At 42.7% G+C, this 26,040-nt stretch overlaps 1 pseudogene and 6 gene segments (V, D, J or C); 1 reads left to right on the top strand and 6 right to left on the bottom strand.

Moving 5' to 3' along the window:
* Positions 1 to 578, bottom strand: LOC121619203. The segment is given in 2 exon segments: positions 1 to 313; positions 530 to 578. Coding segments are annotated over 2 exon segments (357 nt in total).
* A 2,528-nt stretch (positions 579 to 3,106) lies between these two features.
* Positions 3,107 to 3,610, bottom strand: LOC121619163. The segment is given in 2 exon segments: positions 3,107 to 3,444; positions 3,552 to 3,610. Coding segments are annotated over 2 exon segments (375 nt in total).
* A 2,285-nt stretch (positions 3,611 to 5,895) lies between these two features.
* On the bottom strand, positions 5,896 to 6,468 carry LOC121619205. The segment is given in 2 exon segments: positions 5,896 to 6,203; positions 6,420 to 6,468. Coding segments are annotated over 2 exon segments (357 nt in total).
* Positions 6,469 to 9,638: 3,170 nt separating this feature from the next.
* Positions 9,639 to 10,128, bottom strand: LOC121619963 (annotated as a pseudogene).
* Positions 10,129 to 16,296: 6,168 nt separating this feature from the next.
* Positions 16,297 to 18,206, top strand: LOC121619962. The segment is given in 3 exon segments: positions 16,297 to 16,302; positions 16,460 to 16,511; positions 17,709 to 18,206. Coding segments are annotated over 3 exon segments (393 nt in total).
* A 904-nt stretch (positions 18,207 to 19,110) lies between these two features.
* LOC121619237 lies at positions 19,111 to 19,697 on the bottom strand. The segment is given in 2 exon segments: positions 19,111 to 19,432; positions 19,649 to 19,697. Coding segments are annotated over 2 exon segments (354 nt in total).
* A 3,233-nt stretch (positions 19,698 to 22,930) lies between these two features.
* LOC121619199 lies at positions 22,931 to 23,503 on the bottom strand. The segment is given in 2 exon segments: positions 22,931 to 23,238; positions 23,455 to 23,503. Coding segments are annotated over 2 exon segments (357 nt in total).
* Positions 23,504 to 26,040: the final 2,537 nt, after the last annotated feature.

Below are 26,040 nucleotides of genomic sequence, written 5' to 3'. Positions count from 1 at the left end.
TTGTATCACTGTGTGAACGGGCTGCTGTTACTCTGCTGACAGTAGTAAACTCCTGAATCTTCAGCCTGAACTCCACTGATGGTCAGAGTGAAGTCAGTCCCATATCCACTTCCACTGAAACGACCTGGAACTCCAGACTGACGGCTTGTAGCATCATAAATCAGGAGTTTAGGAGCTTCTCCAGGCTTCTGAAGGTACCAGTGGAGATAGTTACTAACACTTGTACTGGTTTTACATCTGATGGAGACAGTCTGTCCTGGAACAACAGACTGAGATTCAGGAGACTGAGTCAGGGTGATTTGTCCTGATGAACCTGGAAAACATGAAAAACAGGAGAAGGGTTATTGAGACAAATCCAGCTTGGAGGAAGATGATCACCATCAGAACAGAAGAGCATCATTTCTTTAACATGGAGAATAGATGGAAGAAGGTCAATGCTGCTTGTTTCAGTGTTTCTCCATCACAGCAGAACATGATTGTGGTGAAGCTGGTTGCATCCTGAAGCCAAGTTTTCAGAAGAGAGTCTCACCCTGAACCAGGAGCCCCAGGGTGGCCAGCAGTAGAACCAGTGAGCTCATGATGGTGCTGCCGGTGTGTGAGTGGCTCTGAAAGGCCTGGACAGCCACTGATCAACACTGGCCTCTTAACGGCTGGGAGCAGAGAGGCAGGACACATATGCAAACACACAGAGTCAGTGAACTGTAGCTGTCCTCAACATGTCATGATGTTTCCTCCTCACTGCTGGAACACCTGACTATTCAAATCATCCCCATGTAGAATTAAAGAGACTCAGGTTGCTGTACAGTAGCTGCAAAGTCATCTCAAAAACAACACTTTCCTTTTATCTACTGAGACATTTAACAGTCTCATTGTGATAAACGTCTATTTTACAAGAGGGATCTGGCTGATGGGCCATCTTGAAAATAGTCTTATTAGTGGCACGAGGCAACTCAAGAGCCACTGGCTGGAGCGTAGCTCGATCCACTATTGTTATCCCGCGCGTTTTTTCTTCCCATTTTTCATCTTCCGCGAGAATTTTGGCACGTAACTAGTCCCACAGCTTTGAGGAAACCCTCGCAAACTATATATCAAAACGTGCGGCTCGATCGGGAAGGGTGTGCTATGTCTTTTATAGCTCTTTCGTCAATAATTCACAAAGCTATTCGCAAAAAACTGCGTAGAATTTCCCATAAGAAATGAATGGGAAATTTCCTCAAATTTCAGCCTTTTTCAATTACTTTCTCCTAGAGACTTCATTCAAACTTTAAAATGTAGATAATTTTGTCAGGTCGAAATGAACCTCAGCATGGTCATCTATGACCATCTGAAGACCATAAAGTTTCTCAAAAAAATGCTCAGAATTTCTCCCCCGAGAGTGGATGACCTCATCACTTAGAATGAAAGAGCCAGTGAGAAATCCCCTGAATTTTTTTTTCTAAAATTGCCGTAAAATCCAAACGGTGAATAGGAGACACATAATTTTTGGATCTTTTTTTAGACAAACCTTTCTTCTCTCATCAAAGTTCAATTTTAAAGGGTTAGCCCCCACCAAATTTAAATAAAGAGTGATCTTGCACCAGCTGCCCTGCTCTGCTGCTCCATTTAAACCCATACAATCTCCTGTTTTCTGAGTCGCAGCCTGCTGGAGTGTGTCTTTTTAAATCGACCATTTAGTCATTTTTCTAAAGAATATCTGGACATAAAATACACGTACATCTGGCCCAGACTTGTCTGCATACCACAGTGTAATCAGTTTTTTGATAGTAGCTTTTGTCACAATCACAAGTTGTTCGAAGTAACTGACAGTGAAAAAGTGGCTGTTGAGGAAAAGGTAAAAAGTGGGAGAAATAGAGAGGTAATTATCAGCAGGTGGGGCAGAAGTTACACACGCACACACATACACATTCAGACACACATATACCAGACACATCTCCATGTAGGAACTGGTTGGGCTGCTTGTTCAAAATACTTGGGACAATTTGATAAATGTGTAGTTCAAGCAGACACACACACACAAACAGACGAAGACACACAGACACAGTCACACACAAATACAGTTAAATATACACAGACAGCCTCATATACATAGACGGATAAAACGCTGTTAGCTATATTGATACGTTAGCATTAGCTCTGTTAGCTCCATTAGCATTAGCTCCCTTAGCTCTTTTACCGCTGTTAGCATTAGCTCCGTTAGCTCTATTAGAAAAAGCAAACTTTGGATGATAATTGAGATGGTTCATTTCCATTAAATTCATTCATGTCAATTGATTCAGTTAATAAGACCCGCAGCCCCCTCGTGCCACTGTCAAAATTGCGGCAGCGCCATAATTGTTTAGTTCAACAATTACGATTGTTGTCTACAGACGGGAAACTAATGAGATTGTCTTGTTTGATTTCAGTTACAATCAGATTTGATGGTATTGAAAATGTGCTCACATGCTGGAAATGCAGATGCTTGTACCGATCTATGCAGCTGAGGGAAGAATGAAAAATGCCAACAGAGGACATAAGGACATCAATGTCTTGTAAACGTTGTGTTAAAGGTCCAGTGTGAAGGATGTTGTGATCTAATGATGATGTTTCAGATTGCAACCAGCTGAATACCTCTTGTCTCACCCTTTCATTTGCAAGCGTGTATGAATCCTGACGGTGGCTGTGAAACTTGGGACAAACATTAAAGGTGCTGTCTAGAGCCAGTGTCTGTTTTGTCCATTCTGGGCCACTGTAGAAATGTGGCTGTGCAACATAGCGGTTTTCATGGAAGAGGACCCGCTCCCTCTGGAGATATAAAGAGCTCAATATAAGACAACAAAAACATAATTATTCTTATTTCAGGTGATTGTACACAAATTTAAAGAGAATTATTAATGTTAAATTTCATTTCTGTCAGTTGATTCACATAAATCGTCACGTCTGCTCCTTCAATTAAACTCAATGTATTATCACAGAAAGAGACGATGAAGTGTGGAATATATTTAACATGTGTGTGTGTGTGTGTGTGTGTGTGTGTGTGTGTGTCCTCAGTGAAGTGTATCAGTCTCTGTTGTAGCTTCCAGCTGCAGCAGTCAGTTCAGTTTCTGTTCAGTCTGACTGAGGGAGGTTTTTGTACGACTCTTTTTCACTGTGTGAACAACCACTGACTGTTGATATAATGATAACTCTGACAGTAGTAAACTGCTGCATCTTCAGTCTGGACTCCACTGATGGTCAGAGTGAAGTCAGTGTTTGATCCACTGCCTGTAAAACGACCTGGAATCCCTGATGCTCGGCTGTTGGCAACGTAAATGAGCAGTTTAGGAGTTTCTCCATCTTTCTGTTGGTACCAGTGTAAATAGCTCCCACCATAAACCTCTGGACTGGTCTTACAGTTGATGGTGACGGACTCTCCCAGAGCAGACCTCACTGCTCCAGGCTGAGTCACTGTGATCTGGCCTCTGGACTCTGAGGATACAGACACACAAACATAAAGCAGCGTCACGGTTTTGTCGGCTTCATTTCAGACAGACGGACGTTCATAGAGGAGAGGACTCTGATCCTCTGGACTTTACCTGTGAAGCAGCAGCAGAGGAGAGTCCAGATGAGGACGCCGATCAGAGTCATGTTTTTGATGAGGAGGATTTCTGTGGCTTCTGTTGTCATGAAGGACAGCTGTCAGTCATCCAGTGTTCAACCCTCAGGACTATAAACTCTCCCAGAGCACTGGAGCATGGTGCTGCTGATGCAAAGTGGCTCTCTATGGAAATGCTCTGACTGACTCCAACAGGGACTTGGATTAGTATGATGATGCTGCTGATCAGTGGATCAATCACTTCATCAGAGCATTGAATGGGAACGTTTCAGTGCTTCAATGTGTGGAAATATTTAGCAAATTCCTTCAAATTGAAAACTAATAAATATCACTGTGGGATATATTGAATTAAAATCTTTAATTACAATAAACATGCATTTTTTTATAATTAATACATTTGTCAAGATTTATTGGAAAGTTTTTCTTTGAAAATATCTCATTTCAATTTGTTTCCCTGCAGAAGAAAATAATATTGTTTGCAGATTTTAAACATTTGACAAAGAAAAGGTTGAATCGTCTGCATATTCAGTTTCTGAAACAGTTTGAAACACTTCAAGCCGTTCGTTCATAAACTGGGTAAACTGGGAATGTGTTTGGTGAGTTTGTTGTGTTCAGAGTCAGAGAGCTGTGTCTCTCTACACTGAGAGGTTTTTGTTCTGCAGCTCAGTGAGTTTGTATCACTGAGGTGGACTTTTGGTGGAGGAACCAGACTGGATGTTAACTGTCAGGACATTTGACTCTTTTAATCAGCCACATTTTAGGTTTAATCTGTTTTGTTTCATAACTGTACACATTACTGCAATTTCAAAGCTGATAATTGGAATTTAATATGGTTGCAATGCTTTGTGAATGTGACACATTTTGTCCTCAAACAGACTAAAGTCTTCTTTAGTTAAACAGTTTGTTTCAATGATATTTAAATTTGAAAAGTTTCCATATGTACCTTTCCAACAAAGTTTTTTGTCTGGCAAAAATATTCTTCAAGGTTTTTAAATTTCAGCTTCAATTCTGAGCCAAACTGTTTTGTGGTTTAAATTGATGTTTCTCAAAGATTTTAATTTCTGACACATTGTCTGTCACAAATGATTATCGTAAAACATCACTGTCACATTGAACCAACACGCTGCAGAAGTAGGTTTGATTTGATGAGTTTGGATACAAAACTCAGTTAACAATGTTCATTTTGAATGAACAAATCAAACTCACACCATCGAGGTCTTTTCTGTTTTATACAGGAAATCTTTAAGATGCTGTCAAAAGTAATTCTTCAGTTTGAATCTTTAGAACTGAAACCTGTCTGTTGTCATGGTTCAGCAGCAGTGCCTGTCTGTTGCCATGGTTACTGAACTGACAAAAGGAAGTGAAACACTGAAGACCAGTTTCATCCAAAGTTGAAGCTTCAAAATTTGTTCTTTCTCTCTGCAGTGGGTTGAGTCATCTCCACCCTGACGGTGCTGCCCCCCTCCAGGAAGGAGCTCCAGCAGGGGAAGGCCACGCTCATGTGTCTGGCCAACAAGGGCTTCCCCTCAGGCTGGACTCTGGAAGGTGGACATGTCAAGGATCAACTATCCAATCATCTCTGTTTGCTGAAGTGTCTTAATGATGAGGATTGTCATGTTGTAACTGCTTTCAGTGTATCGATAGAATATACACAGTCCTTCAAGTAAAACTACAAAAGCATTCTTAATCACACATGAATAGCAGTATATCATCAGCATGAAGACAAACCAAATGATTGTGGATCTTCAACAGAAGCAGGATGTAGTTTCAGGGATATAATTGAAATCACAAACACAAACACAAATGAAAGAATGTTGCTGAACTACACACTCCATAAATCCTTTTGATCTCAACTGTAAAATACATTTTTGTTGGAGTAAAAAATGCACAAAATGAATAAAAATGTTTTAGACAGAATTCAAATTTTCAGAACATGAATGAAATATTATTGAGAATTCTTTTTCAGTTTAATTAAATATTTGACTTTGTATTCATGATGGTCAGAGATAAAACAATATTTGCAAGTTTAGTGTCCATGTGTATTTATACTCCAGGGAATGAATTTATTTGAGAGCTGAAATCAAACTTCAGCAACATCATCAGCATCATTCTGCTGCTTTAATGTGCAACAGAACATTTCAAACTAAATGAAAACATTAAAAGTATAACTTTTTGTTATGTACAGTATATTTAGTGTTCAAATATTAAAAGTGAATTATTATTAACTATTTATTTTTAGTAAAACCTTTAGTTTTAGTTTGAGTGCAGCTATTGATTCAGATCAGTTCCTCTCCAGCTGAGGGAGGTTTTTGTACGACGTTGTATCACTGTGTGAACGGGTTGCTGTAACCCTGCTGACAGTAGTAAACTCCTGAATCTTCAGCCTGAACTCCACTGATGGTCAGAGTGAAGTCAGTCCCAGATCCACTTCCACTGAAACGACCTGGAACTCCAGACTGACGGTTTGTAGCTCTATAAATCAGGGGTTTAGGAGCTTCTCCAGGCTTCTGAAGGTACCAGCTCAGCCAGCCACTAACGCTTGAACTGGTTTTACATCTGATGGAGACAGTCTGTCCTGGAACAACAGACTGAGATTCAGGAGACTGAGTCAGGGTGATTTGTCCTGATGAACCTGTAAAACATGAAAAACAGGAGAAGGGTTATTGAGACAAATCCAGCTTGGAGGAAGATGATCACCATCAGAACAGAAGAGCATCATTTCTTTAACATGGCGAATAGATGGAAGAAGGTCAATGCTGCTTGTTTCAGTGTTTCTCCATCACAGCAGAACATGATTGTGGTGAAGCTGGTTGCATCCTGAAGCCAAGTTTTCAGAAGAGAGTCTCACCCTGAACCAGGAGCCCCAGGGTGGCCAGCAGTAGAACCAGTGAGCTCATGATGGTGCTGCCGGTGTGTGAGTGGCTCTGAAAGGCCTGGACAGCCACTGATCAACACTGGCCTCTTAACGGCTGGGAGCAGAGAGGCAGGACACATATGCAAACACACAGAGTCAGTGAACTGTAGCTGTCCTCAACATGTCACGATGTTTCCTCCTCACTGCTGAGAGCACTGACCCACTTATTTACACATTCACTGGTAGAGGATATTTATTGTTTACAATGATGAGTGACATTAAAATGAATGCAGGTTCAACATGTTTAGGTGTCTTTTAGAGATTAGTTATGAAGCATAGATAGATAGATAGATATACTTAATTTATCCCAAGATGGGAAATTGCAGTGCAGCAGCAGCATTACACACAGTGAAGTAAGTGAAAAATTGTGAAATAGGACTACAAAGAACAAACTATAATAAAAAAAATAATAAAATAGCAAAAATAGCAAACAGTAGTGATAAGAAGTATTGTATTTCTTTGCTGTTATTGTACAGTGTAATGGCATGTGGCAGGAAAGATTTCCTGTATCTGTCCCTTCGACAGCGGAGCTGTAGCAGCCTGTGGGAGAAGGTGCTCCGCTGTCTGTCCACTGTGTGATGGAGAGGGTGCTGATCATTGTCCATGATGGATAACAGTTTATTCAGCGTCCTCCTCTCCACTACAGTCTGAAAAGACTCAAGTCTGAGTCCGAGTACAGAGCCGGCCTTCTTGATGATCTTATCAAGTCTGTTGGTGTCACTGGCTCTGATGCTGCTGCCCCAACAAACAACAGCAGAGAAGATGGCGCTGGAGACCACAGACTGGTAGAAGATCTCCAACATTTTGCTGCACACGTTGAAGGGTCTCAGTGGGCTTGGTAAAAAAAACCTCAGCACAAGCAACATTTAAGACATCATAACCAGACTGTAACACCTGCACATGTGGGTGGGGGAAGGAAGTTCAAGGGGGGGGGTTGTCACAGCACAGTCGCCCGGGGGAGGGCTGCAGCTCCTACAGGGCGCCATCCTCAACCCTTGGCCTACTAGGGGAAGGAGGGGGGTGAGGAACCAAAGAAGGCGTTGAATTGAGGGTAAGGGCGAATGTCCCAGAAGGAGGTGGGGGTCGGAGCATTTTGTCTGCAGAAACATCCAGGAGAGTGGAGAGATAAGCGTCCTTGAGAAGGCCGTTTATGTCTGGGAGCCAATGGAGATAACAGATTGTTTTGGGGGCCGACACTGGAATTTTTTTTGTCTGCCCTTGAGTCTCTCTGGTCTCACGGTGGCTTGCTCCAAAATGTCCGAATTAGTGACCAGATTCAGCCGAGCAGAGCTGACAGCTTCTCCAAGTTGTTATCCGACCTGCGAATGAGCTCAGGAATCGCATCCAGTTTGCGACTGAGCTCACAAATCGCTTGAGTCTGAGTGCTGGCAGCCCTGCACATTCCCTCGATCAAGGCGAGCAGCTTGCTAATCCTCAACGGAAAGAACCGACAGACACACGATCCTCCACTTCTCCCAGGAGTCCAACGTGTAGCCGGCTGCGAACGTTCCGTCAGGACAGGCGAGTTCTCCTTTACCCATCTTCATTGTGGAGAAAATATGGTCAATTGCATTGAGAGACCAGCTGACCAGATCCATCATTTTTAGATTTGGAGAAGAATGCAGAGAGAGGCTCCGACAGAACCAGCTCTCCTGACCAGTTTGTTTAGTCTCTTTCTGTCCCTCTCAGAGCTTCCACAGCCCCAGCAGACCACTGAGTAAAAGACTGCAGATGCAACCACAGAGTCATAGAAAGTCCTCAGTCATGTCCTACATACTCCAAAGGACCTCAGTCTTCTCAGGAGATGAAGACGACGTTGGCCCTTCCTGGACAGGGTATCAGTGTTAGTGTCCAGTCCAGTTTATTGTTGAGGTGTACACCCAGGTATTTGTTCTCCTCCGCGATCTCAATGTCCAGACCCTGGATGTAGTCTGTGGTGCTTTCCTGCGAAATCACCATCTCCTTGGACTTGCCGACATTGATGTGCAGGAGGTTTAGTCCACACCAGTTCGTGATGAGATGTCATGTTTGATTTCAGTTACAATCAGATTTGATGGTATTGAAAATGTGCTCACATGCTGGAAACACAGATGCTTGTACCGATCTATGCAGTAAAGATAAGATAAGAGAAGACTTAATGACTCCCAGCCGGGGAAATTTGAGTGTTCCAGGCAGCAGGCAATAGCAGTAGGAAAAACAACAGAATAAGAAAATACAAAGATAAAAGTTGACTATATATATGTACATTTTATACAAGGACTATAAAAATATATAAATGAAAATTATGTATTGCCACAAACAAACTCTAAAGAATATTTGCATAAAAAATGAACTGCCAAAAATTTGATGAGAATTTCATGCTTTTAACAGAAATTGCACATGGATTGAATTTGCACTTGGTGGGTACGAATAAGTTTAGTTCAGTGTTTACTCTATTGCACAGTAAGAAATATATATATATATATATATTTCACAGTCGAGAAAAGTATATATGCATGGGTTGAGCAGTTAAAGAGAATGAAAACGTAGTATTGCACAAGATATTTCGCTGAGGGAAGAATGAAAAATGCCAACAGAGGACATAAGGACATTAATGTCTTGTAAGCGTTGTTAAAGGTCCAGTGTGAAGGATTTTGTGGCATCCAATGATGAGGTTTCAGATTGCAACCAGCTGAATACCTCTTGTCTCACCCTTTCATTTGCAAGCGTGTATGAATCCTGACGGTGGCTGTGAAACTTGGGACAAACATGAAAGGTGCTGTCTAGAGCCAGTGTCTGTTTTGTCCGTTCTGGGCCACTGTAGAAATGTGGCTGTGCAACATAGTGGTTTTCATGGAAGAGGACCCGCTCCCTCTGGAGACATGAAGAGCTCATTATAAGGTACCAAACAACAAATCTGGTTTTCAGGTGATTGTACACAAATTTAAAGAGAATTCCTAATATTAAATTCTATTTCTGTCAGTTGACCCACATAAATCTTAACGACTGCTCCTAAAGTCAATGTATTATCACAGAAAGAGAAGGTGAAGTGTGTGTGTGTGTTTGTGTGTGTGTCCTCAGTGAAGTGTATCAGTCTCTGTTGTAGCTTCCAGCTGCAGCAGTCAGTTCAGTTTCTGTTCAGTCTGACTGAGGGAGGTTTTGTACGACTCTTTTTCACTGTGTGAACACAGTTTGACTGTTGATAACATGATCACTCTGACAGTAGTAAACTGCTGCATCTTTCAGTCTGGACTCCACTGATGGTCAGAGTGAAGTCAGTGTTTGATCCACTGCCTGTAAAACGGTCTGGAATCCCTGACATCCTCTGATTGGCATAGCGAACTAGAAGTTTAGGAGCTTCTCCATCTTTCTGTTGGTACCAGTGTAAATAGTTCCCACCATAAACCCTTTGACTGGTCTTACAGTTGATGGTGACGGACTCTCCCAGAGCAGACCTCACTGCTCCAGGCTGAGTCACTGTGATCTGGCCTCTGGACTCTGAGGATACAGACACACAAACATAAAGCAGCGTCACGGTTTTGTCGGCTTCATTTCAGACAGACGGACGTTCATAGAGGAGAGGACTCTGATCCTCTGGACTTTACCTGTGAAGCAGCAGCAGAGGAGAGTCCAGATGAGGACGCCGATCAGAGTCATGTTTTTGATGAGGAGGATTTCTGTGGCTTCTGTTGTCATGAAGGACAGCTGTCAGTCATCCAGTGTTCAACCCTCAGGACTATAAACTCTCCCAGAGCACTGGAGCATGGTGCTGCTGATGCAAAGTGGCTCTCTATGGAAATGCTCTGACTGACTCCAACAGGGACTTGGATTAGTCTGATGATGCTGCTGATCAGTGGATCAATCACTTTATCAGAGCATTGATAAACAGTCAGTGATCATTTTAATGTTGATTTGGTTTGAGGACTCTGGATTCATTTTCTTTCACAATGTTTTGTTTTAATTTAATGCGAGAACAAATTAAATGTGACTTTTAGACAGACGTAAAAATAAAAACATAAAAATGTGATGAATTCTGATCAGTCGTGTCACAGTTTGATCAATATAAGATGAAATAGTTCATTCTTTCAACAGCTGGAAGTGTTCATGTTGAGTTTGTTGTGTTCACAGTCAGAGAGCCGTGTCTCTCTGCAGTGAGAGGTTTTTGTACGACGACTCAGTCGGTTTGTATCACTGTGGTACACGTTCGGTGGAGGAACCAGACTGGAACTTGGAAGTAAGTTCAGTTTTTGATGGATTTTATTCGATTGTCAGCAAATGTTTCTTGTCTGTAAATAAATTTTGTTTAGAAATCTAAATTTGTGATTTTCCATCTTCACTTCTATTTTCTCTCAGTTGCAGTTTTAAGTGCAGTTTTGCCCCATCTTCTCGCTCTGCCAATAGGAAGAGAACCAGGAAGAGGAAGTTTAGATAAGGTGGGGGTGTGGCCAGCTAGAGTCTCTCTTTGGGACCATGCGGCCTGTTCAGGTGAGTTTGCATGGTAAGATACAGAGTTGGCTTGTTTTTTGATCTTTTTGGTTGTTTTCCTGTTTTGTTTGCTTCTTGAAGGAAATGTTAGGGTTTGTTTTCCTGCTTTGTTTGCTTTTTGAAGGAAATGGTAGGGTTTGCTGCTTCTTGAAGGAAATGTTAGAAGAGGCTGTTAAATCTAGTCTGTGGTTTAGGCCTCCACCTTCAGCACCCTCTAAATTTTCCACCCCCTACCCGAACAAGGGTCTGTATCCAATCCCTACTTTCATCTTTTGACTCTACCTCTTTATTTTCTATCCCCTACCCGAACCAGGGTTTGTATTCCCACCCCGCTTTTTCTTGGTGCAGTTGGTGAGAGGCAGGGGTAGATGATGGTAGTGTGGCAATCGGCAGTTACATGTGGCATCTAGGCCTGTGGTAGCATTGTAGCAGCTAACAATAGCTAAAGCGGTGAGAGTATGATAGTATCTTAGCAGTTAGTATTGGTAGCTAGCAATTAACATTAACAGTATAGGTGAATCTAGCTTTATTGTCTTCTTCTGTTCCTCTTAGCAGGTAGCGGTTAGCACGTAACATTAGCTAAATGGTAGCATCGGAACTGTATTGTCTTCTTCTGTTCTTCCTAGCGGTTAGCATTAGCATTAGCAATAGTTAAATGGTAGCATCGGTACTGGCCACTACCTGGAGCATCTCTGGGTCAGTTGAACGTGGCGGTGCTGTTTGGATTGTGTAGGAGCAGTGTGAACTGGCACTAGGGGGGGTGACTCTGGGACGCCGGAGTTCACTGCCTAGCCTCCTGGAGGTGTAGTGGGACTAAGCAGGCGAAACACTGTTGAAGGGAGGTTTCCACCTGATGACCCCCAGAGACGTGTTAGGAATCACTGCTCTTTGGCAGGTATAGAGGCAGATTAGAGCTCCAAGGTTCTTCACTGAGAATGAATCATCTTTTTGAGCACAAGTATCTTGTGTTTAAATTAACTGACAACTAGCTTGGCTAGTGACTGTTGTGAATAGAGCAGCTGACAACAAGGGAAAGACCATGTGACTGCTTGGAAAGACAGCTGACAGGAGGGAAAAGACCCCACAGGTGCTGGTATGGGCTAGCAACCCATGGCAGCAGTGGCAAGCCTTAACCTTGCTACAACCAGACTTAGCTACAACCAATATAAGGAAAATATCCCAAGAGTCAGCGAGAGCAGGGGTGGAAGATGACTCACAGGTGGATTGCATGGTAACGAACAGGATAACGGATATGACTATGCCTTGGATACATGACTCAGTGAGGGATGGGGGCACGGACCCATCTCTTAGGGCCAGAGGTAGCAGTACTCAGGTGACAGGGAAGGCAACTAAGGAGAGCAAAAGTTGTGCAGCAGAGGATAAGAAGCTTCAAGTTTGCCCATGTGGCTGGCAGAAAATAACATCAATCCGAGGCCTTAGAACTCATCAGGGAAGGAGGAAGTGTTTAGCGGTGGAAGGGCAGAGTGGCCGCATCGACCAGTATTTCTTGAGAAGTCAGTCGAATCAGTCGGATGAAGTCCAGCGACAGGTAGAAAACCACAGTTCGCAGGATATCAGTAACACTATCCCTGGAGAGGAGGAGGTACGGAGAGGGGATGCAGTTGGTGTTGAGGGCAACAGGCCAGCCAAGGAGAGAAGCATGGAGCAGAAAGCTAGAGTTAGGTGGCCGAGGGCTAATGATAGCAAAAAGTGGGCAGCCGTTGATAGAGATTTATCAGTCATATTAAGCAGGCTTAGAGGAGATGTAGTGGAGAAATTGGATAAAATTGGAGATGTGATCTACTCCTATGGTCGAGAGAGATTTGGGGTGCTTGTCAAAAGGAAAGGCGAGAGGGTGCAGGTCGGCAAGTCTAGGCGGCAAAGAGAAATAGAGAAGTTAGTAAAGGAAAGGAGGCAGTTAAGAAAGCAGTGGAGGAAGGCGTCAGAAGAAGAAAGGGAGGGAATTAAGGTGTTGCAGGAGGAACTGAGAAGCAGGTTAGCAGTACTCAGAAGGGCAGAACACCTTAGGGAGAAGAGAAAGAAGAAGGAACGTGCAAGGTCAGCATTTTTTAGGAACCCCTTTAATTTTGTGAAAGGCTTGTTTAATCAAGAAAAAGGAGGGCAACTTAAGGCAACGAAATCAGAGATTGAACAGTATTTGAAGTCGACGTATTCAGATTCAAAGGAGAATAGGAACATAGGTCTTCCACCTGACATGCCACCATTAGGGGAAGTGGAGCAGGAGATGGATGTGAGCCCACCTAGGTGGAGAGAAGTGGTGGAGGTGGTTAGGCGTGCAAAGGCTTCTTCGGCCCCAGGGCCTAATGGAGTCCCCTACCGTGTCTATAAGAGTGCACCTGGCATCTTAAGGACACTATGGAGATACCTGAGAATAGTTTGGGAGAAACAAAGTATTCCAAAAGCATGGCGCAGGGCAGGAGGTGTCTTCATCCCTAAGGAGAAGGAGTCATCGGACCTTAGCCAGTTTCGGATGATTTCTCTCCTAAATGTTGAGGGAAAGATTTTCTTTAGTATCATAGCACAGAGGCTGGCTAATTACTTAGAAAGGAATGGTATGATAGATACGACAGTGCAAAAAGCAGGGATACCAGGATTTGCGGGATGCTTAGAGCATACTAGCATGATTTGGCATCAGATTCAGACAGCTAAGAGGGAGAAAAGAGACTTGAATGTTGTATTTTTAGATCTGGCTAATGCGTTTGGGTCAGTGCCACATAACCTTATTTGGAGTTCCTTTGACTACTTTAAAGTGCCGGAGATAGTTGTTTACTTGGTGAAAGCATATTTCCAAGACATCAGACTGTGTGCAAGTATCGCAGAGCTCACAACAGGCTGGCAAAGATTGGAGGTTGGTATTATGGCAGGATGTACAGTTTCCCCGCTAGCTTTCACAATGGCTATGAAGGTAATTATTAGGGCTTCCAAGTGGGTCGTAGGTGGGGAGAGACGGCAGAATGGAATGCGTCTTCCACCAATTAGGGCTTATATGGATGATATGACACTGCTAACTTCAACAGTGCCATGTACAAGGAGGTTGTTAGATAAAGTCAATCAGAATCTCAAGTGGGCTAGTATGAAGATTAAGCCTAGTAAGTCAAGGAGTATTTCAATATACAGAGGGAAAGTAAGTGATAGAAAGTTTGCTATAGATGGTGAGGAAATCCCAACAATTAGGGAGAAATCAGTTAAGAGTCTAGGACGGTGGTACAATGTGGACCTGAATGATGTTGAACAGGTTGTGCAATTTAGAAAGGATGTTGCAGAAGGGCTGGAGAGAATAGATAAATCAGGGCTCCCAGGAAAACTGAGGTTGTGGTGCTTGCAGTTTGGCTTGTATCCTAGGTTAATGTGGCCAATGTCAGTATATGAATTCCCATTATCTGTAGCAGAGAGAATGGAAAGGCTAGTTAGCTCTTATATTAGAAAATGGTTGGGGGCTCCCAGGTGCTTAAGCAATGTAGCTTTGTATGGGAAAGGAATGCTTCAGCTGCCAGTATCCAGTCTAACAGAGGAGTTTAAATGCACTAAGGTTAGGACAGAACTTTTATTATCTGGGAGTAAGGACATGTTAGTTAGCAATGTGGTTCTGAATCCTTCTGGGGGGAGGAAATGGAACCCAAGGGCAGCAGTGCAGGAGGCAGAGGCAGCTCTTAGGCATGCAGAAATAGTAGGAAATGTTCAATTTGGCCGGGGAGGCTTGGGGCTTGGCCCAGGCAAACCAGTGTGGAATAAAGCAGGTCTAAAGGAGAAAAGAAAGCTTGTAGTGGAACAGGTGCGTAGGCAGGAGGAGTTGTTAAGAGGGGCAAAAGCAGTTGGTCAAGCCAAACAGGGACAATGGTTGAATTGGGAAGGTGTTGAGAAGAGGAAACTTAGTTGGAGGGACCTGTGGAATATGGAGGAAGGCCGTATTCAATTTCTGATAGGGGCGACATACGATGTGTTGCCAACCCCGCAGAACCTAAGTCTCTGGGTACAGGGCGATCAATCGTGCCCACTCTGCTCAGGTACAGCAAGTTTAAAGCACATTTTGTCAGGTTGTAGAATTAGCTTGTCACAAATCCGGTATACATGGCGGCATAATCAGGTGCTGAGAAGCTTAGCCGCAGGCATTGAGGAGAGAAGGAAGCAGGTGAACTCTGGAAGTTCTAGAAAGGAGAGGTTAGATGTGGGGGGGGGGGGGGACATGCATGCCTAACCCGGCAAGAGAAGAGGTTAAAGTCTGAACAAGACACCTCACCTCTGCTCTGCTTTCCCCACCCCATCTTCTCGCTCTGCCAATAGGAAGAGAACCAGGAAGAGGAAGTTTAGATAAGGTGGGGGTGTGGCCAGCTAGAGTCTCTCTTTGGGACCATGCGGCCTGTTCAGGTGAGTTTGCATGGTAAGATACAGAGTTGGCTTGTTTTTTGATCTTTTTGGTTGTTTTCCTGTTTTGTTTGCTTCTTGAAGGAAATGTTAGGGTTTGTTTTCCTGCTTTGTTTGCTTTTTGAAGGAAATGGTAGGGTTTGCTGCTTCTTGAAGGAAATGTTAGAAGAGGCTGTTAAATCTAGTCTGTGGTTTAGGCCTCCACCTTCAGCACCCTCTAAATTTTCCACCCCCTACCCGAACAAGGGTCTGTATCCAATCCCTACTTTCATCTTTTGACTCTACCTCTTTATTTTCTATCCCCTACCCGAACCAGGGTTTGTATTCCCACCCCGCTTTTTCTTGGTGCAGTTGGTGAGAGGCAGGGGTAGATGATGGTAGTGTGGCAATCGGCAGTTACATGTGGCATCTAGGCCTGTGGTAGCATTGTAGCAGCTAACAATAGCTAAAGCGGTGAGAGTATGATAGTATCTTAGCAGTTAGTATTGGTAGCTAGCAATTAACATTAACAGTATAGGTGAATCTAGCTTTATTGTCTTCTTCTGTTCCTCTTAGCAGGTAGCGGTTAGCACGTAACATTAGCTAAATGGTAGCATCGGAACTGTATTGTCTTCTTCTGTTCTTCCTAGCGGTTAGCATTAGCATTAGCAATAGTTAAATGGTAGCATCGGTACTGGCCACTACCTGGAGCATCTCTGGGTCAGTTGAACGTGGCGGTGCTGTTTGGATTGTGTAGGAGCAGTGTGAACTGGCACTAGGGGGGGTGACTCTGGGACGCCGGAGTTCACTGCCAAGGTGAAGGGAGGTTTCCACCTGATGACCCCCAGAGACGTGTTAGGAATCACTGCTCTTTGGCAGGTATAGAGGCAGATTAGAGCTCCAAGGTTCTTCACTGAGAATGAATCCTCTTTTTGAGCACAAGTATCTTGTGTTTAAATTAACTAATTGTGTTTGAAATGAAATCATGACTGTAAATAATATAATGACTCGGTGCAGAGGAGAAGTCTCGTGTTTAAATCTTTAGATGAAAGTGGAAACTTGAGTTCTTGTAGTTTAAGTTTTGTCAGACAAAGTCAGAGAGCCGTGTCTCTCTGCAGTGAGAGGTTTTTGTACGACGACTCAGTCAGTTTGTATCACTGTGGTACACGTTCGGTGGAGGAACCAGACTGGAACTTGGAAGTAAGTTCAGTTTTTGATGGATTTTATTCGATCGTCAGCAACTTTTTCTTCTCTGTAAATAAATTTTGTTTAGAAATCTAAATTTGTGATTTTCCATCTTCACTTCTATTTTCTCTCAGTTGCAGTTTTAAGTGCAGTTTTGTGTTTGAAATGAAATCATGACTGTAAATAATATAATGACTCGGTGCAGAGGAGAAGTCTCGTATTTAAATCTTTAGATGAAAGTGGAAACTTGAGTTCTTGTAGTTTAAGTTTTGTCAGACAAAGTCAGAGAGCCGTGTCTCTCTGCAGTGAGAGGTTTTTGTACGACGACTCAGTCAGTTTGTATCACTGTGGTGGACTTTTGGTGGAGGAACCAGACTGGACGTTGGAAGTAAGTTTCTGCTCAAATATTAAATATTGTTTCATCAGTAAATGTTTGAATTCATGTGTCTGAACATTTGCAGTAACTTGAACTTTTGATCGGACGGATCAAAATCACTTTAAAGACTCAGTTTTATTGTCCGTTTCTGCTGTTTAACCTTGAAGCTGAACTCAAAGCAGCTTCACTCAACTTCTCTTGAAACGTTTCATTTCATTTGTGAAATGTGAACCGTTTGAAGTGTCGGAACGATGAAACCACAACACTCGTACTTTTCACACGTGTGTAAATTTGCTCTTTGATTCTCATTTTAAAGCGTTTTGAATTTGAGTAAAAATCATTTTGAATGAAGATGAAAATGTTCAAAATGCCTTTAAATCTCTGATCTGCTCAAACGGCTCAAAATGTCTTTTTGAAATAATGTTGACAGCTCTCTGATGGTCCTGGCTTATTTTTGGCTGATAATATCGTTGGATCTCATCAACTTCTGAGAGTTTCCACAGTAAATGTTTTTGTATAAATGTATCAGACGACAGACGACTGAAAATATCTTCAAACTGTATTTTCTTGTTTTCTTCAAAAAGTCTAAAAGAGGTTTTTGTGTTTTAAAATGTCAATCAGATTGTTTTATTTCTCGTGCAGTTTGATATATTTCAGGTCATATGAGGACTCTTTCTGTGCTGATGTGCATGAGAGGTTTCTTAAAGGGAAGTGAAACAATGTGTGAGTGAGTGACTGGTGGAGCAGAAAAACCACCTGACAGAAACTCTCACACAGTAAAGGTGTTCAGGTGTCTGGTGTTTGATTGACAGCCGTGTGGTCCCCGTGTCTCCTAGGTGACGTCCGTCCCACCCTGACGGTGCTGCCCCCCTCCAGTGAGGAGCTGCGGCAGGGGAAGGCCACGCTCATGTGTCTGGCCAACAAGGGCTTCCCCTCAGACTGGACTCTGTCCTGGAAGGTGGACGGCAGCAGCAGCAGCAGCAGCAGCAGCTGGGAGGAGAGCAGGAGCCCCGGGGTGCTGCAGAGGGACGGCCACTACAGCTGGAGCAGCACCCTGAGGCTCCCTGCAGACCAGTGGGGGAAGGTGGGCTCTGTGACCTGCGAGGCCACCCAGGGCTCCCAGACTCCTCTCTCAGAGACGCTGAGGAGAGACCAGTGTTCCCAGTCCTGACCTGCCTCACTGAGACTCTGCTACTGGTTTTACTCTGCTACTGCTCTCACTCTGCACTCTGTCTCTGTCTGTTATCTGACAAATAGAAATATTCACTAGATTGTTGCAACGTTTCAATATTATTTCAGTGTTTGCAGAAAATAAAGACGTGTTCTTCAAATCACTTGTTTGAATATTTATTATCTCCCAAGTGTTTTCATAAATGTTCTTTTAATAGTTGCAGTGATGCTATTTAACCAAAAACATTTTAAAACATGATTTTTTCCTTGATGACTTTATAAATTATGTTTCACATCACATCATGTGTTTCCATATACACTGATTATCAAAGAGTTTATAAACTCAGACAAAAGTCCTCATCATTTTTGATTCGTGCAAATCAGTGATGGTGAGGACTGTCATGCTGTTATTGCTTTGGGTTTATCTAAAGAACATGCACTGTCCTTCAAGTCAAACTATAAAAGCATGAAAAACATTTTCTAAAGAAGAATTGTATCATCTGCGTAAAGAGAAACCAAATTCTTGTAAACTCAAATTTATCCCTGAAACTCTTCACATCCTGCTTCTGTTGAAGATCCACAAACACAAAGACAAATGAAAGATGGAAAAAGATGAAAGTGTTACTAAAATACGTACTTCATAAATTATTTTGGTCTAAATCATAAAATACAAATTTGTTGGACAAAAAATGAAAACAATTAAATATGTTATAGATGTGATTAGTATTTTTACATGAATGAAATATTATTGAGATGCCATTTTATCATCCAGTAAATTATTATTTGAGTTTCTCTGAAAAATGGAAAGAAATAAAATTAATATCTACAAATTGAGTGTCCACATGTCATCATACTCCAGTGAATGACCTGATCAAAGAAGTGAAATATTACTTCAACAGTATCATCAGTATCAAACCTTGTTTGTATGAAAACATCAAAAGTATAACTTTTTGTTATGTACAGTATATTTAATGTTCAAATATGAACTTTTTATTTTGAGTAAAGCCTTTAGTTTTAGTTTGAGTGCAGCTGTTGATTCAGATCAGTTCCTCTCCAGCTGAGGGAGGTTTTTGTACGACGTTGTATCACTGTGTGAACAAGCTGTAACCCTGCTGACAGTAGTAAACTCCTGAATCTTCAGCCTGAACTCCACTGATGGTCAGAGTGAAGTCAGTCCCAGATCCACTTCCACGGAAACGACCTGGAACTCCAGACTGACGGCTTGAAGCTGAATAAATCAGGAGTTTAGGAGCTTCTCCAGGTTTCTGAAGGTACCAGTGGAGATAGCTACCCACATTTGAACTGGTTTTGCATCTGATGGAGACAGTCTGTCCTGGAACAACAGACTGAGATTCAGGAGACTGAGTCAGGGTGGTTTGTCCTGATGAACCTGGAAAACATGAAAAACAGGAGAAGGGTTATTGAGACAAATCCAGCTTGGAGGAAGATGATCACCATCAGAACAGAAGAGCATCATTTCTTTAACATGGAGAATAGATGGAAGAAGGTCAATGCTGCTTGTTTCAGTGTTTCTCCATCACAGCAGAACATGATTGTGGTGAAGCTGGTTGCATCCTGAAGCCAAGTTTTCAGAAGAGAGTCTCACCCTGAACCAGGAGCCCCAGGGTGGCCAGCAGTAGAACCAGTGAGCTCATGATGGTGCTGCCGGTGTGTGAGTGGCTCTGAAAGGCCTGGACAGCCACTGATCAACACTGGCCTCTTAACGGCTGGGAGCAGAGAGGCAGGACACATATGCAAACACACAGAGTCAGTGAACTGTAGCTGTCCTCAACATGTCATGATGTTTCCTCCTCACTGCTGGAACAACTGACTATTCAAATCATCCCCATGTAGTTAATTTAAACACAAGATACTTGTGCTCAAAAAGAGGATTCATTCTCAGTGAAGAGCCTTGGAGCTCTAATCTGCCTCTATACCTGCCAAAGAGCAGTGATTCCTAACACGTCTCTGGGGGTCATCAGGTGGAAACCTCCCTTCAACGGTGTTTCGCCTACTTAGTCCCACTACACCTACAGGAGGCTAGGCGGTGAACTCCGGCGTCCCAGAGTCACCCCCCCTCGTGCCAGTTCACACTGCTCCTACACAATCCAAACAGCACCGCCACGTTCAACTGACCCAGAGATGCTCCAGGTAGTGGCCAGTACCGATACTACCATTTAACTATTGCTAATGCTAATGCTAACCGCTAAGAAGAACAGAAGAAGACAATACAGTTCCGATGCTACCATTTAGCTAATGCTACGTGCTAACCGCTACCTGCTAAGAGGAACAGAAGAAGACAATAAAGCTAGATTCACCTATACTGTTAATGTTAATTGCTAGCTACCAATACTAACTGCTAAGATACTATCATACTCTCACCGCTTTTGTTATTGTTAGCTGCTACAATGCTACCACAGGCCTAGATGCCACATGTAACTGCCGATTGCCACACTACCATCATCTACACCTGCCTCTCACCAACTGCACCAAAAAAAAAGCGGGGTGGGAATACAAACCCTGGTTCGGGTAGGGGGTAGAAAATAAATAGGTAGAGTCAAAAGATGAAAGTAGGGATTGGATACAGACCCTTGTTCGGGTAGGGGGTGGAAAATTTAGAGGGTGCTGAAGGTGGAGGCCTAAACCACAGACTAGATTTAACAGCCTCTTCAAACATTTCCTTCAAGAGGCAACAAACCCTACCATTTCCTTCAAAAAGCAAACAAGGCAGGGAAACAAACCCTAACATTTCCTTCAAGAAGCAAACAAAACAGGAATACAACCAAAAAAGATAAAAAAAACAAGCCAACTCTGTATCTTACAACGCAAACTCACCTGAACAGGCCGCATGGTCCCAAAGAGAGACTCAAGCTAGCCACACCCCCACCTTATCTAAACTTCCTCTTCCTGGTTCTCTTCCGATTGGCAGAGCGAGAAGATGGGGCGGGGAAAGCAGAGCAGAGGAAAGGTGTCTTGTTCAGACTTTAACCTCTTCTCCCGCCGGGTTCGGCATGCATGTCCTCTGCCCCCCCCCCTCCCCCCCCAGAATTAAAGAGACTCAGGTTGCTGCACAGTAACTGCAAAGTCATCTCAAAAACAACACTTTCCTTTTATCTACTGAGCCATTTAATAGTCTCATTGTGATAAACTTCTGTTTTACAAGAGGGATCTGGCTGATGGGCCATCTTGAAAATAGTCTTATTAGTGGCACGAGGCAACTCAAGAGCCACTTGCCTTCTATAGCTCAAAGAGCAATAGAAGGCGATTGGCTGGAGCATAGCTCGATCCACTATTGTTATCCCGCGCGTTTTTTCTTCCCATTTTTCATCTTCCACCAGAATTTTGGCGCGTAACTAGTCCCACAGCTTTGAGGAAACCCTCGCAAACTATATATCAAAACGTGCGGCTCGATCGGGAAGGGTGTGCTATGTCTTTTATAGCTCTTTCGTCAATAATTCGCTAAGCTATTCGCAAAAAACTGTGAAGAATTTCCCATAAGAAATGAATGGGAAATTTCCTCAAATTTCAGCCTTTTTCAATTGTCCGCTGCTTCGCCATACTTTCTCCTAGAGACTTCATTCAAACTTTAAAACGTAGATAATTTTGTCAGGTCGAAATGAACCTCAGCATTTTTTTTTTTTTGATATCTCTGATGGTTTTTGAGCTTTGACCATCTGAAGACCATAAAGTTTCTCAAAAAATGCTCAGAATTTCTCCCCCTAGAGTGGATGACATCATCACTTAGAGTGAAACAGCCAGTGAGAAAGTGCCTGAAAGTTTTTTCTAAAATTGCCATAAAATCCAAACGTAAATAGGAGACACATAATTTTTGGATCTTTTTGTAGACAAGCCTTTCTTCTCTCGTCAAAGTTCAATTTTAAAGGGTTAGCCCCCGCCAAATTTAAATAAAGAGGGATCTTGCACCAGCTGCCCTGCTCTGCTGCTCCATTTAAACCCATACAATCTCCTGTTTTCTGAGTCACAGCCCGCTGGAGTGTGTCTTTTTAAATTGACCATTTAGTTATTTTTCTAAAGAATATCTGAACATAAAACACACGTACATCCGGCCCAGACTTGTCTGCATCTCACAGTGTAATCGGTTTTTTGATAGCAGCTAGCTAGCTTGTCACAATCACAAGTTGTTCGGAAGAAACCGACAGCAAAAAAGTAGCTGTTCTAGGGGAGAATTGTCAACAGGTGCAACTGTCATTTACACACACATACCGGTCAATAACCTACGCACACACATTGGCAGGACAACCAGCCTGAGAATGATTAAATCCATTAAGATCAAAGATTTCCTCTTAACGAGCTCAGTCAAAATAAGGGCATTGTTTGAAAACAATCTCCGTCCAGCACGCAGCTAAACTCGGCTTCAGAAAGCCCTTTCCCAAAAAAGTTGAGACAGTAGTCACACAAACGCACACACAAACAGGGCTAACCAACAGCTAAAAAGTAATTAAAAACAAGCACGTCAAAACTGAACAGGAACAGGTAAAAAGTGGGAGAGGTAGAGAGGTAATTATCAGCAGGTGGGGCAGAACTTAAACACGCACACACATACACATTCAGACACACATACCAGACACATCTCCATGTAGGAACTGTTTGGGCTGCTTGTTCAAAATACATGGGACAATTTTAAATTTATTATTTTATTATTATTTAAATTTGGATAAGCAGGCCATCACTTCCTGGAAAATAATGAAGTTTAAAGAACCATCACCTTGTGTGATGATCCGCAGGGAGGGGCTTCTCTTCAACCTGTGTGTGTGTGTGTGTGTGTGTCCTCATTGAAGTGTATCAGTCTCTGTTGTAGCTTCAAGCTGCAGCAGTCAGTTCAGTTTCTGTTCAGTCTGACTGAGGGAGGTTTTTGTACGAGTCTTTTTCACTGTGTGGACGGGAAGCTGTTTCTCTGCTGACAGTAGTAAACTCCTGAATCTTCAGCCTGAACTCCACTGATGGTCAGAGTGAAGTCAGTCCCAGATCCACTTCCACTGAAACGATCTGGAACTCCAGACTGACGGCTTGTAATTCGATAAATCAGGAGTTTAGGAGCTTCTCCAGGTTTCTGAAGGTACCAGTTGAGATAGCTGCTGGCACTTGAACTGGTTTTACATCTGATGGAGACAGTCTGTCCTGGAACAACAGACTGAGATTCAGGAGACTGAGTCACAGTGATTTGTCCTGATGAACCTGGAAAACATGAAAAACAGGAGAAGGATTATTGAGACAAATCCAGCTTGGAGGAAGATGATCACCATCAGAACAGAAGAGCATCATTTCTTTAACATGGAGAATAGATGGAAGAAGGTCAATGCTGCTTGTTTCAGTGTTTCTCCATCACAGCAGGACATGATTGTGGTGAAGCTGGTTGCATCCTGAAGCCAAGTTTTCAGGAGAGAGTCTCACCCTGAACCAGGAGCCCCAGGGTGGCCAGCAGTAGAACCAGTGAGCTCATGATGGTGCGGCCGGTGTGTGAGTGGCTCTGAAAGGCCTGGACAGCCACTGATCAACACTGGCCTCTTAACGGCTGGGAGCAGAGAGGCAGGACACATATGCAAACACACAGAGTCAGTGAACTGTAGCTGTCCTCAACATGTCATGATGTTTCCTCCTCACTGCTGGAACAACTGACTATTCAAATCATCCCCATGTAGAATTAAAGAGACTCAGGTTGCTGTACAGTAACTGCAAAGTCATCTAAAAAACAACACTTTCCTTTTATCTACTGACCATTTAATAGTCTCATTGTGATAAACGTCTGTTTTACAAGAGGGATCTGGCTGAGAAGCCAGCTTGAAAATAGTCTTATTAGTGGCACGAGGCAACGCAAGAGCCACTCCCCTCTATAACTCAAAGAGCTATAGAAGGCGAGTGGCTGGAGCGTAGCTCGATCCACTATAGTTATCCAGCGCATTTTTTCTTCTCATTTTTCATCTTCTGCCAGAATTTCGGCGCGTAACTAGTCCTGCAGCTTTGAGAAAACGATGATCGGGAATGGTGTGTTATGTCTTTTATAGCTCTTTCGTCAATAATTCGCAAAGCTATTCGCAAAAAAACTGCGAAGAATTTCCCATAAGAAATGATTGGGAAATTTCCTCAAATTTCAGCCTTTTTCAAATGTCCGCTGCTTGGACATACTTTCTCCTAGAGACTTCATTCAAACTTTAAAACGTAGATAATTTTGTCAGGTCGAAATGAATTTGGCACATTTTTTGATATCTCTTACGGTTTTCGAGCTATGACCATCTGAAGACCATAAAGTTTCTCAAAAAAATGCTCAGAATTTTTTCCCTGAGAGTGGATGACCTCATCAGTTAGAGTGAAAGAGCCAGTGAGAAATCGCCTGAATTTTTTTCTAAAATTGGCATAAAATCCAAACAGTGAATAGGAGACACATAATTTTTGGATCTTTTTGTAGACAAACCTTTCTTCTCTCGTCAAAGTTCAATTTTAAAGGGTTAGCCCCCGCCAAATTTAAATAAAGAGGGATCTTGCACCAGCTGCCCTGCTCTGCTGCTCCATTGAAACCCATACAATCTCCTGTTTTCTGAGTCACAGCCTGCCGGACAGTGTCTTTTTAAATCAACCATTTAGTCATTTTTCTAAAGAATACCTGGACATAAAACACACGTACATCTGGCCCAGACTTGTCCACATCTCACAGTGTAATCAGTTTTTTGATAGCAGCTACGGTTTTGTCACAATCACAAGTTGTTCAGAAGAAACCAACAGCGAAAAAGTAGCTGTTCTAGGGGAGAATTGTCAACAGGTGCAACTGTCATTTACACACAAATACTGGTCAATAACCCACGCACACACATCGGCAGGACAACCAGCCTGAGAATGATTAAATCCATTAAGATCAAAGTTGTCCTCTTAAACTCAGCTTCAGAAAGCGCTTTCCCAAAAAAGTTGAGACAGTAGTCACACAAACGCACACACAAACAGGGCTAACCAACAGCTAAAAAGTGATTAAAAACAAGCACGTCAAAACTGAACAGGAACAGGTAAAAAGTGGGAGAGATAGAGAGGTAATTATCAGCAGGTGGGGCAAAACTTAAACACGCACACACATACACATTCAGACACACATATACCAGACACATCTCCATGTTGGAACTGTTTGGGCTGCTTGTTCAAAATACAATTTTAATAAATGTGTAGTTCAAGCAGACACACACACACAAGCAGACGAAGACACACACACACGCAGTCACACACAACGACAGATACATTCAGACAGACACAGTCACACACAAATACAGTTAAATACACATAGACAGACTCATATACATAGACAGACAAAACGCCGTTAGCTTGATTAACGCCGTTAGCAGTGCTATTAGCTCTGCTAGCTCTATTAGCTCTGTTAGCACTGTTAGCTCTGTTAGCACTGTTAGCTCTGCTAGCTCTATTAGCTCTGTTAGCACTGTTAACTCTGTTCGCTCCATTAGCTCTGTTAGCACTGTTAGAGTTAGCACCATTAGCTCTTTTAGCACTGTTTGCTCTGTTAGCATTAGCGCCGTTAGCTCTATTGGTGCCATTAGCTGCTAGCTCCGTTAGTGTTAGCTCTGTCAGCTCCATACGTGTTCGCTGCGTTAGCTCTGTTAGCGCCATTAGCATTAGCACCATTAGCTCTGTTAGTAAAAGGAAACTTTGTATGATAACAGAGATGGTTCATTTCCATTAAATTCATTCATGTTTATTGATTCAGTTAATAAGACCAGCAGCCCCCTCGTGCCACTGTCAAAATTTCGGCGGCGCCAGAATTGTCTAGTGTTAATAACTACAATACAGACCACATAAACAGACCATGACTATAACACGCAAGACTAAAACTTACAGAGAAGATTAAGGTGCACATAAGGGTAAGCGGAAGCAAAAACTCAAAATCTAATTTCATTTCACAAAAAGCTGGTTTTAGTTTTTTTCACACACCACAACACCAGACCACACAGTGCTAATGTTGGGAAAGAGCTGAGATTAATCAGG

Source organism: Chelmon rostratus, chromosome 16 (genome assembly GCF_017976325.1).
Source record: "Chelmon rostratus isolate fCheRos1 chromosome 16, fCheRos1.pri, whole genome shotgun sequence".
NCBI lineage: Eukaryota > Metazoa > Chordata > Actinopteri > Chaetodontiformes > Chaetodontidae > Chelmon > Chelmon rostratus.
The sequence above is the reverse complement of the archived record's forward strand: the minus strand, read 5'-3'. Positions and strand labels throughout refer to the sequence as shown.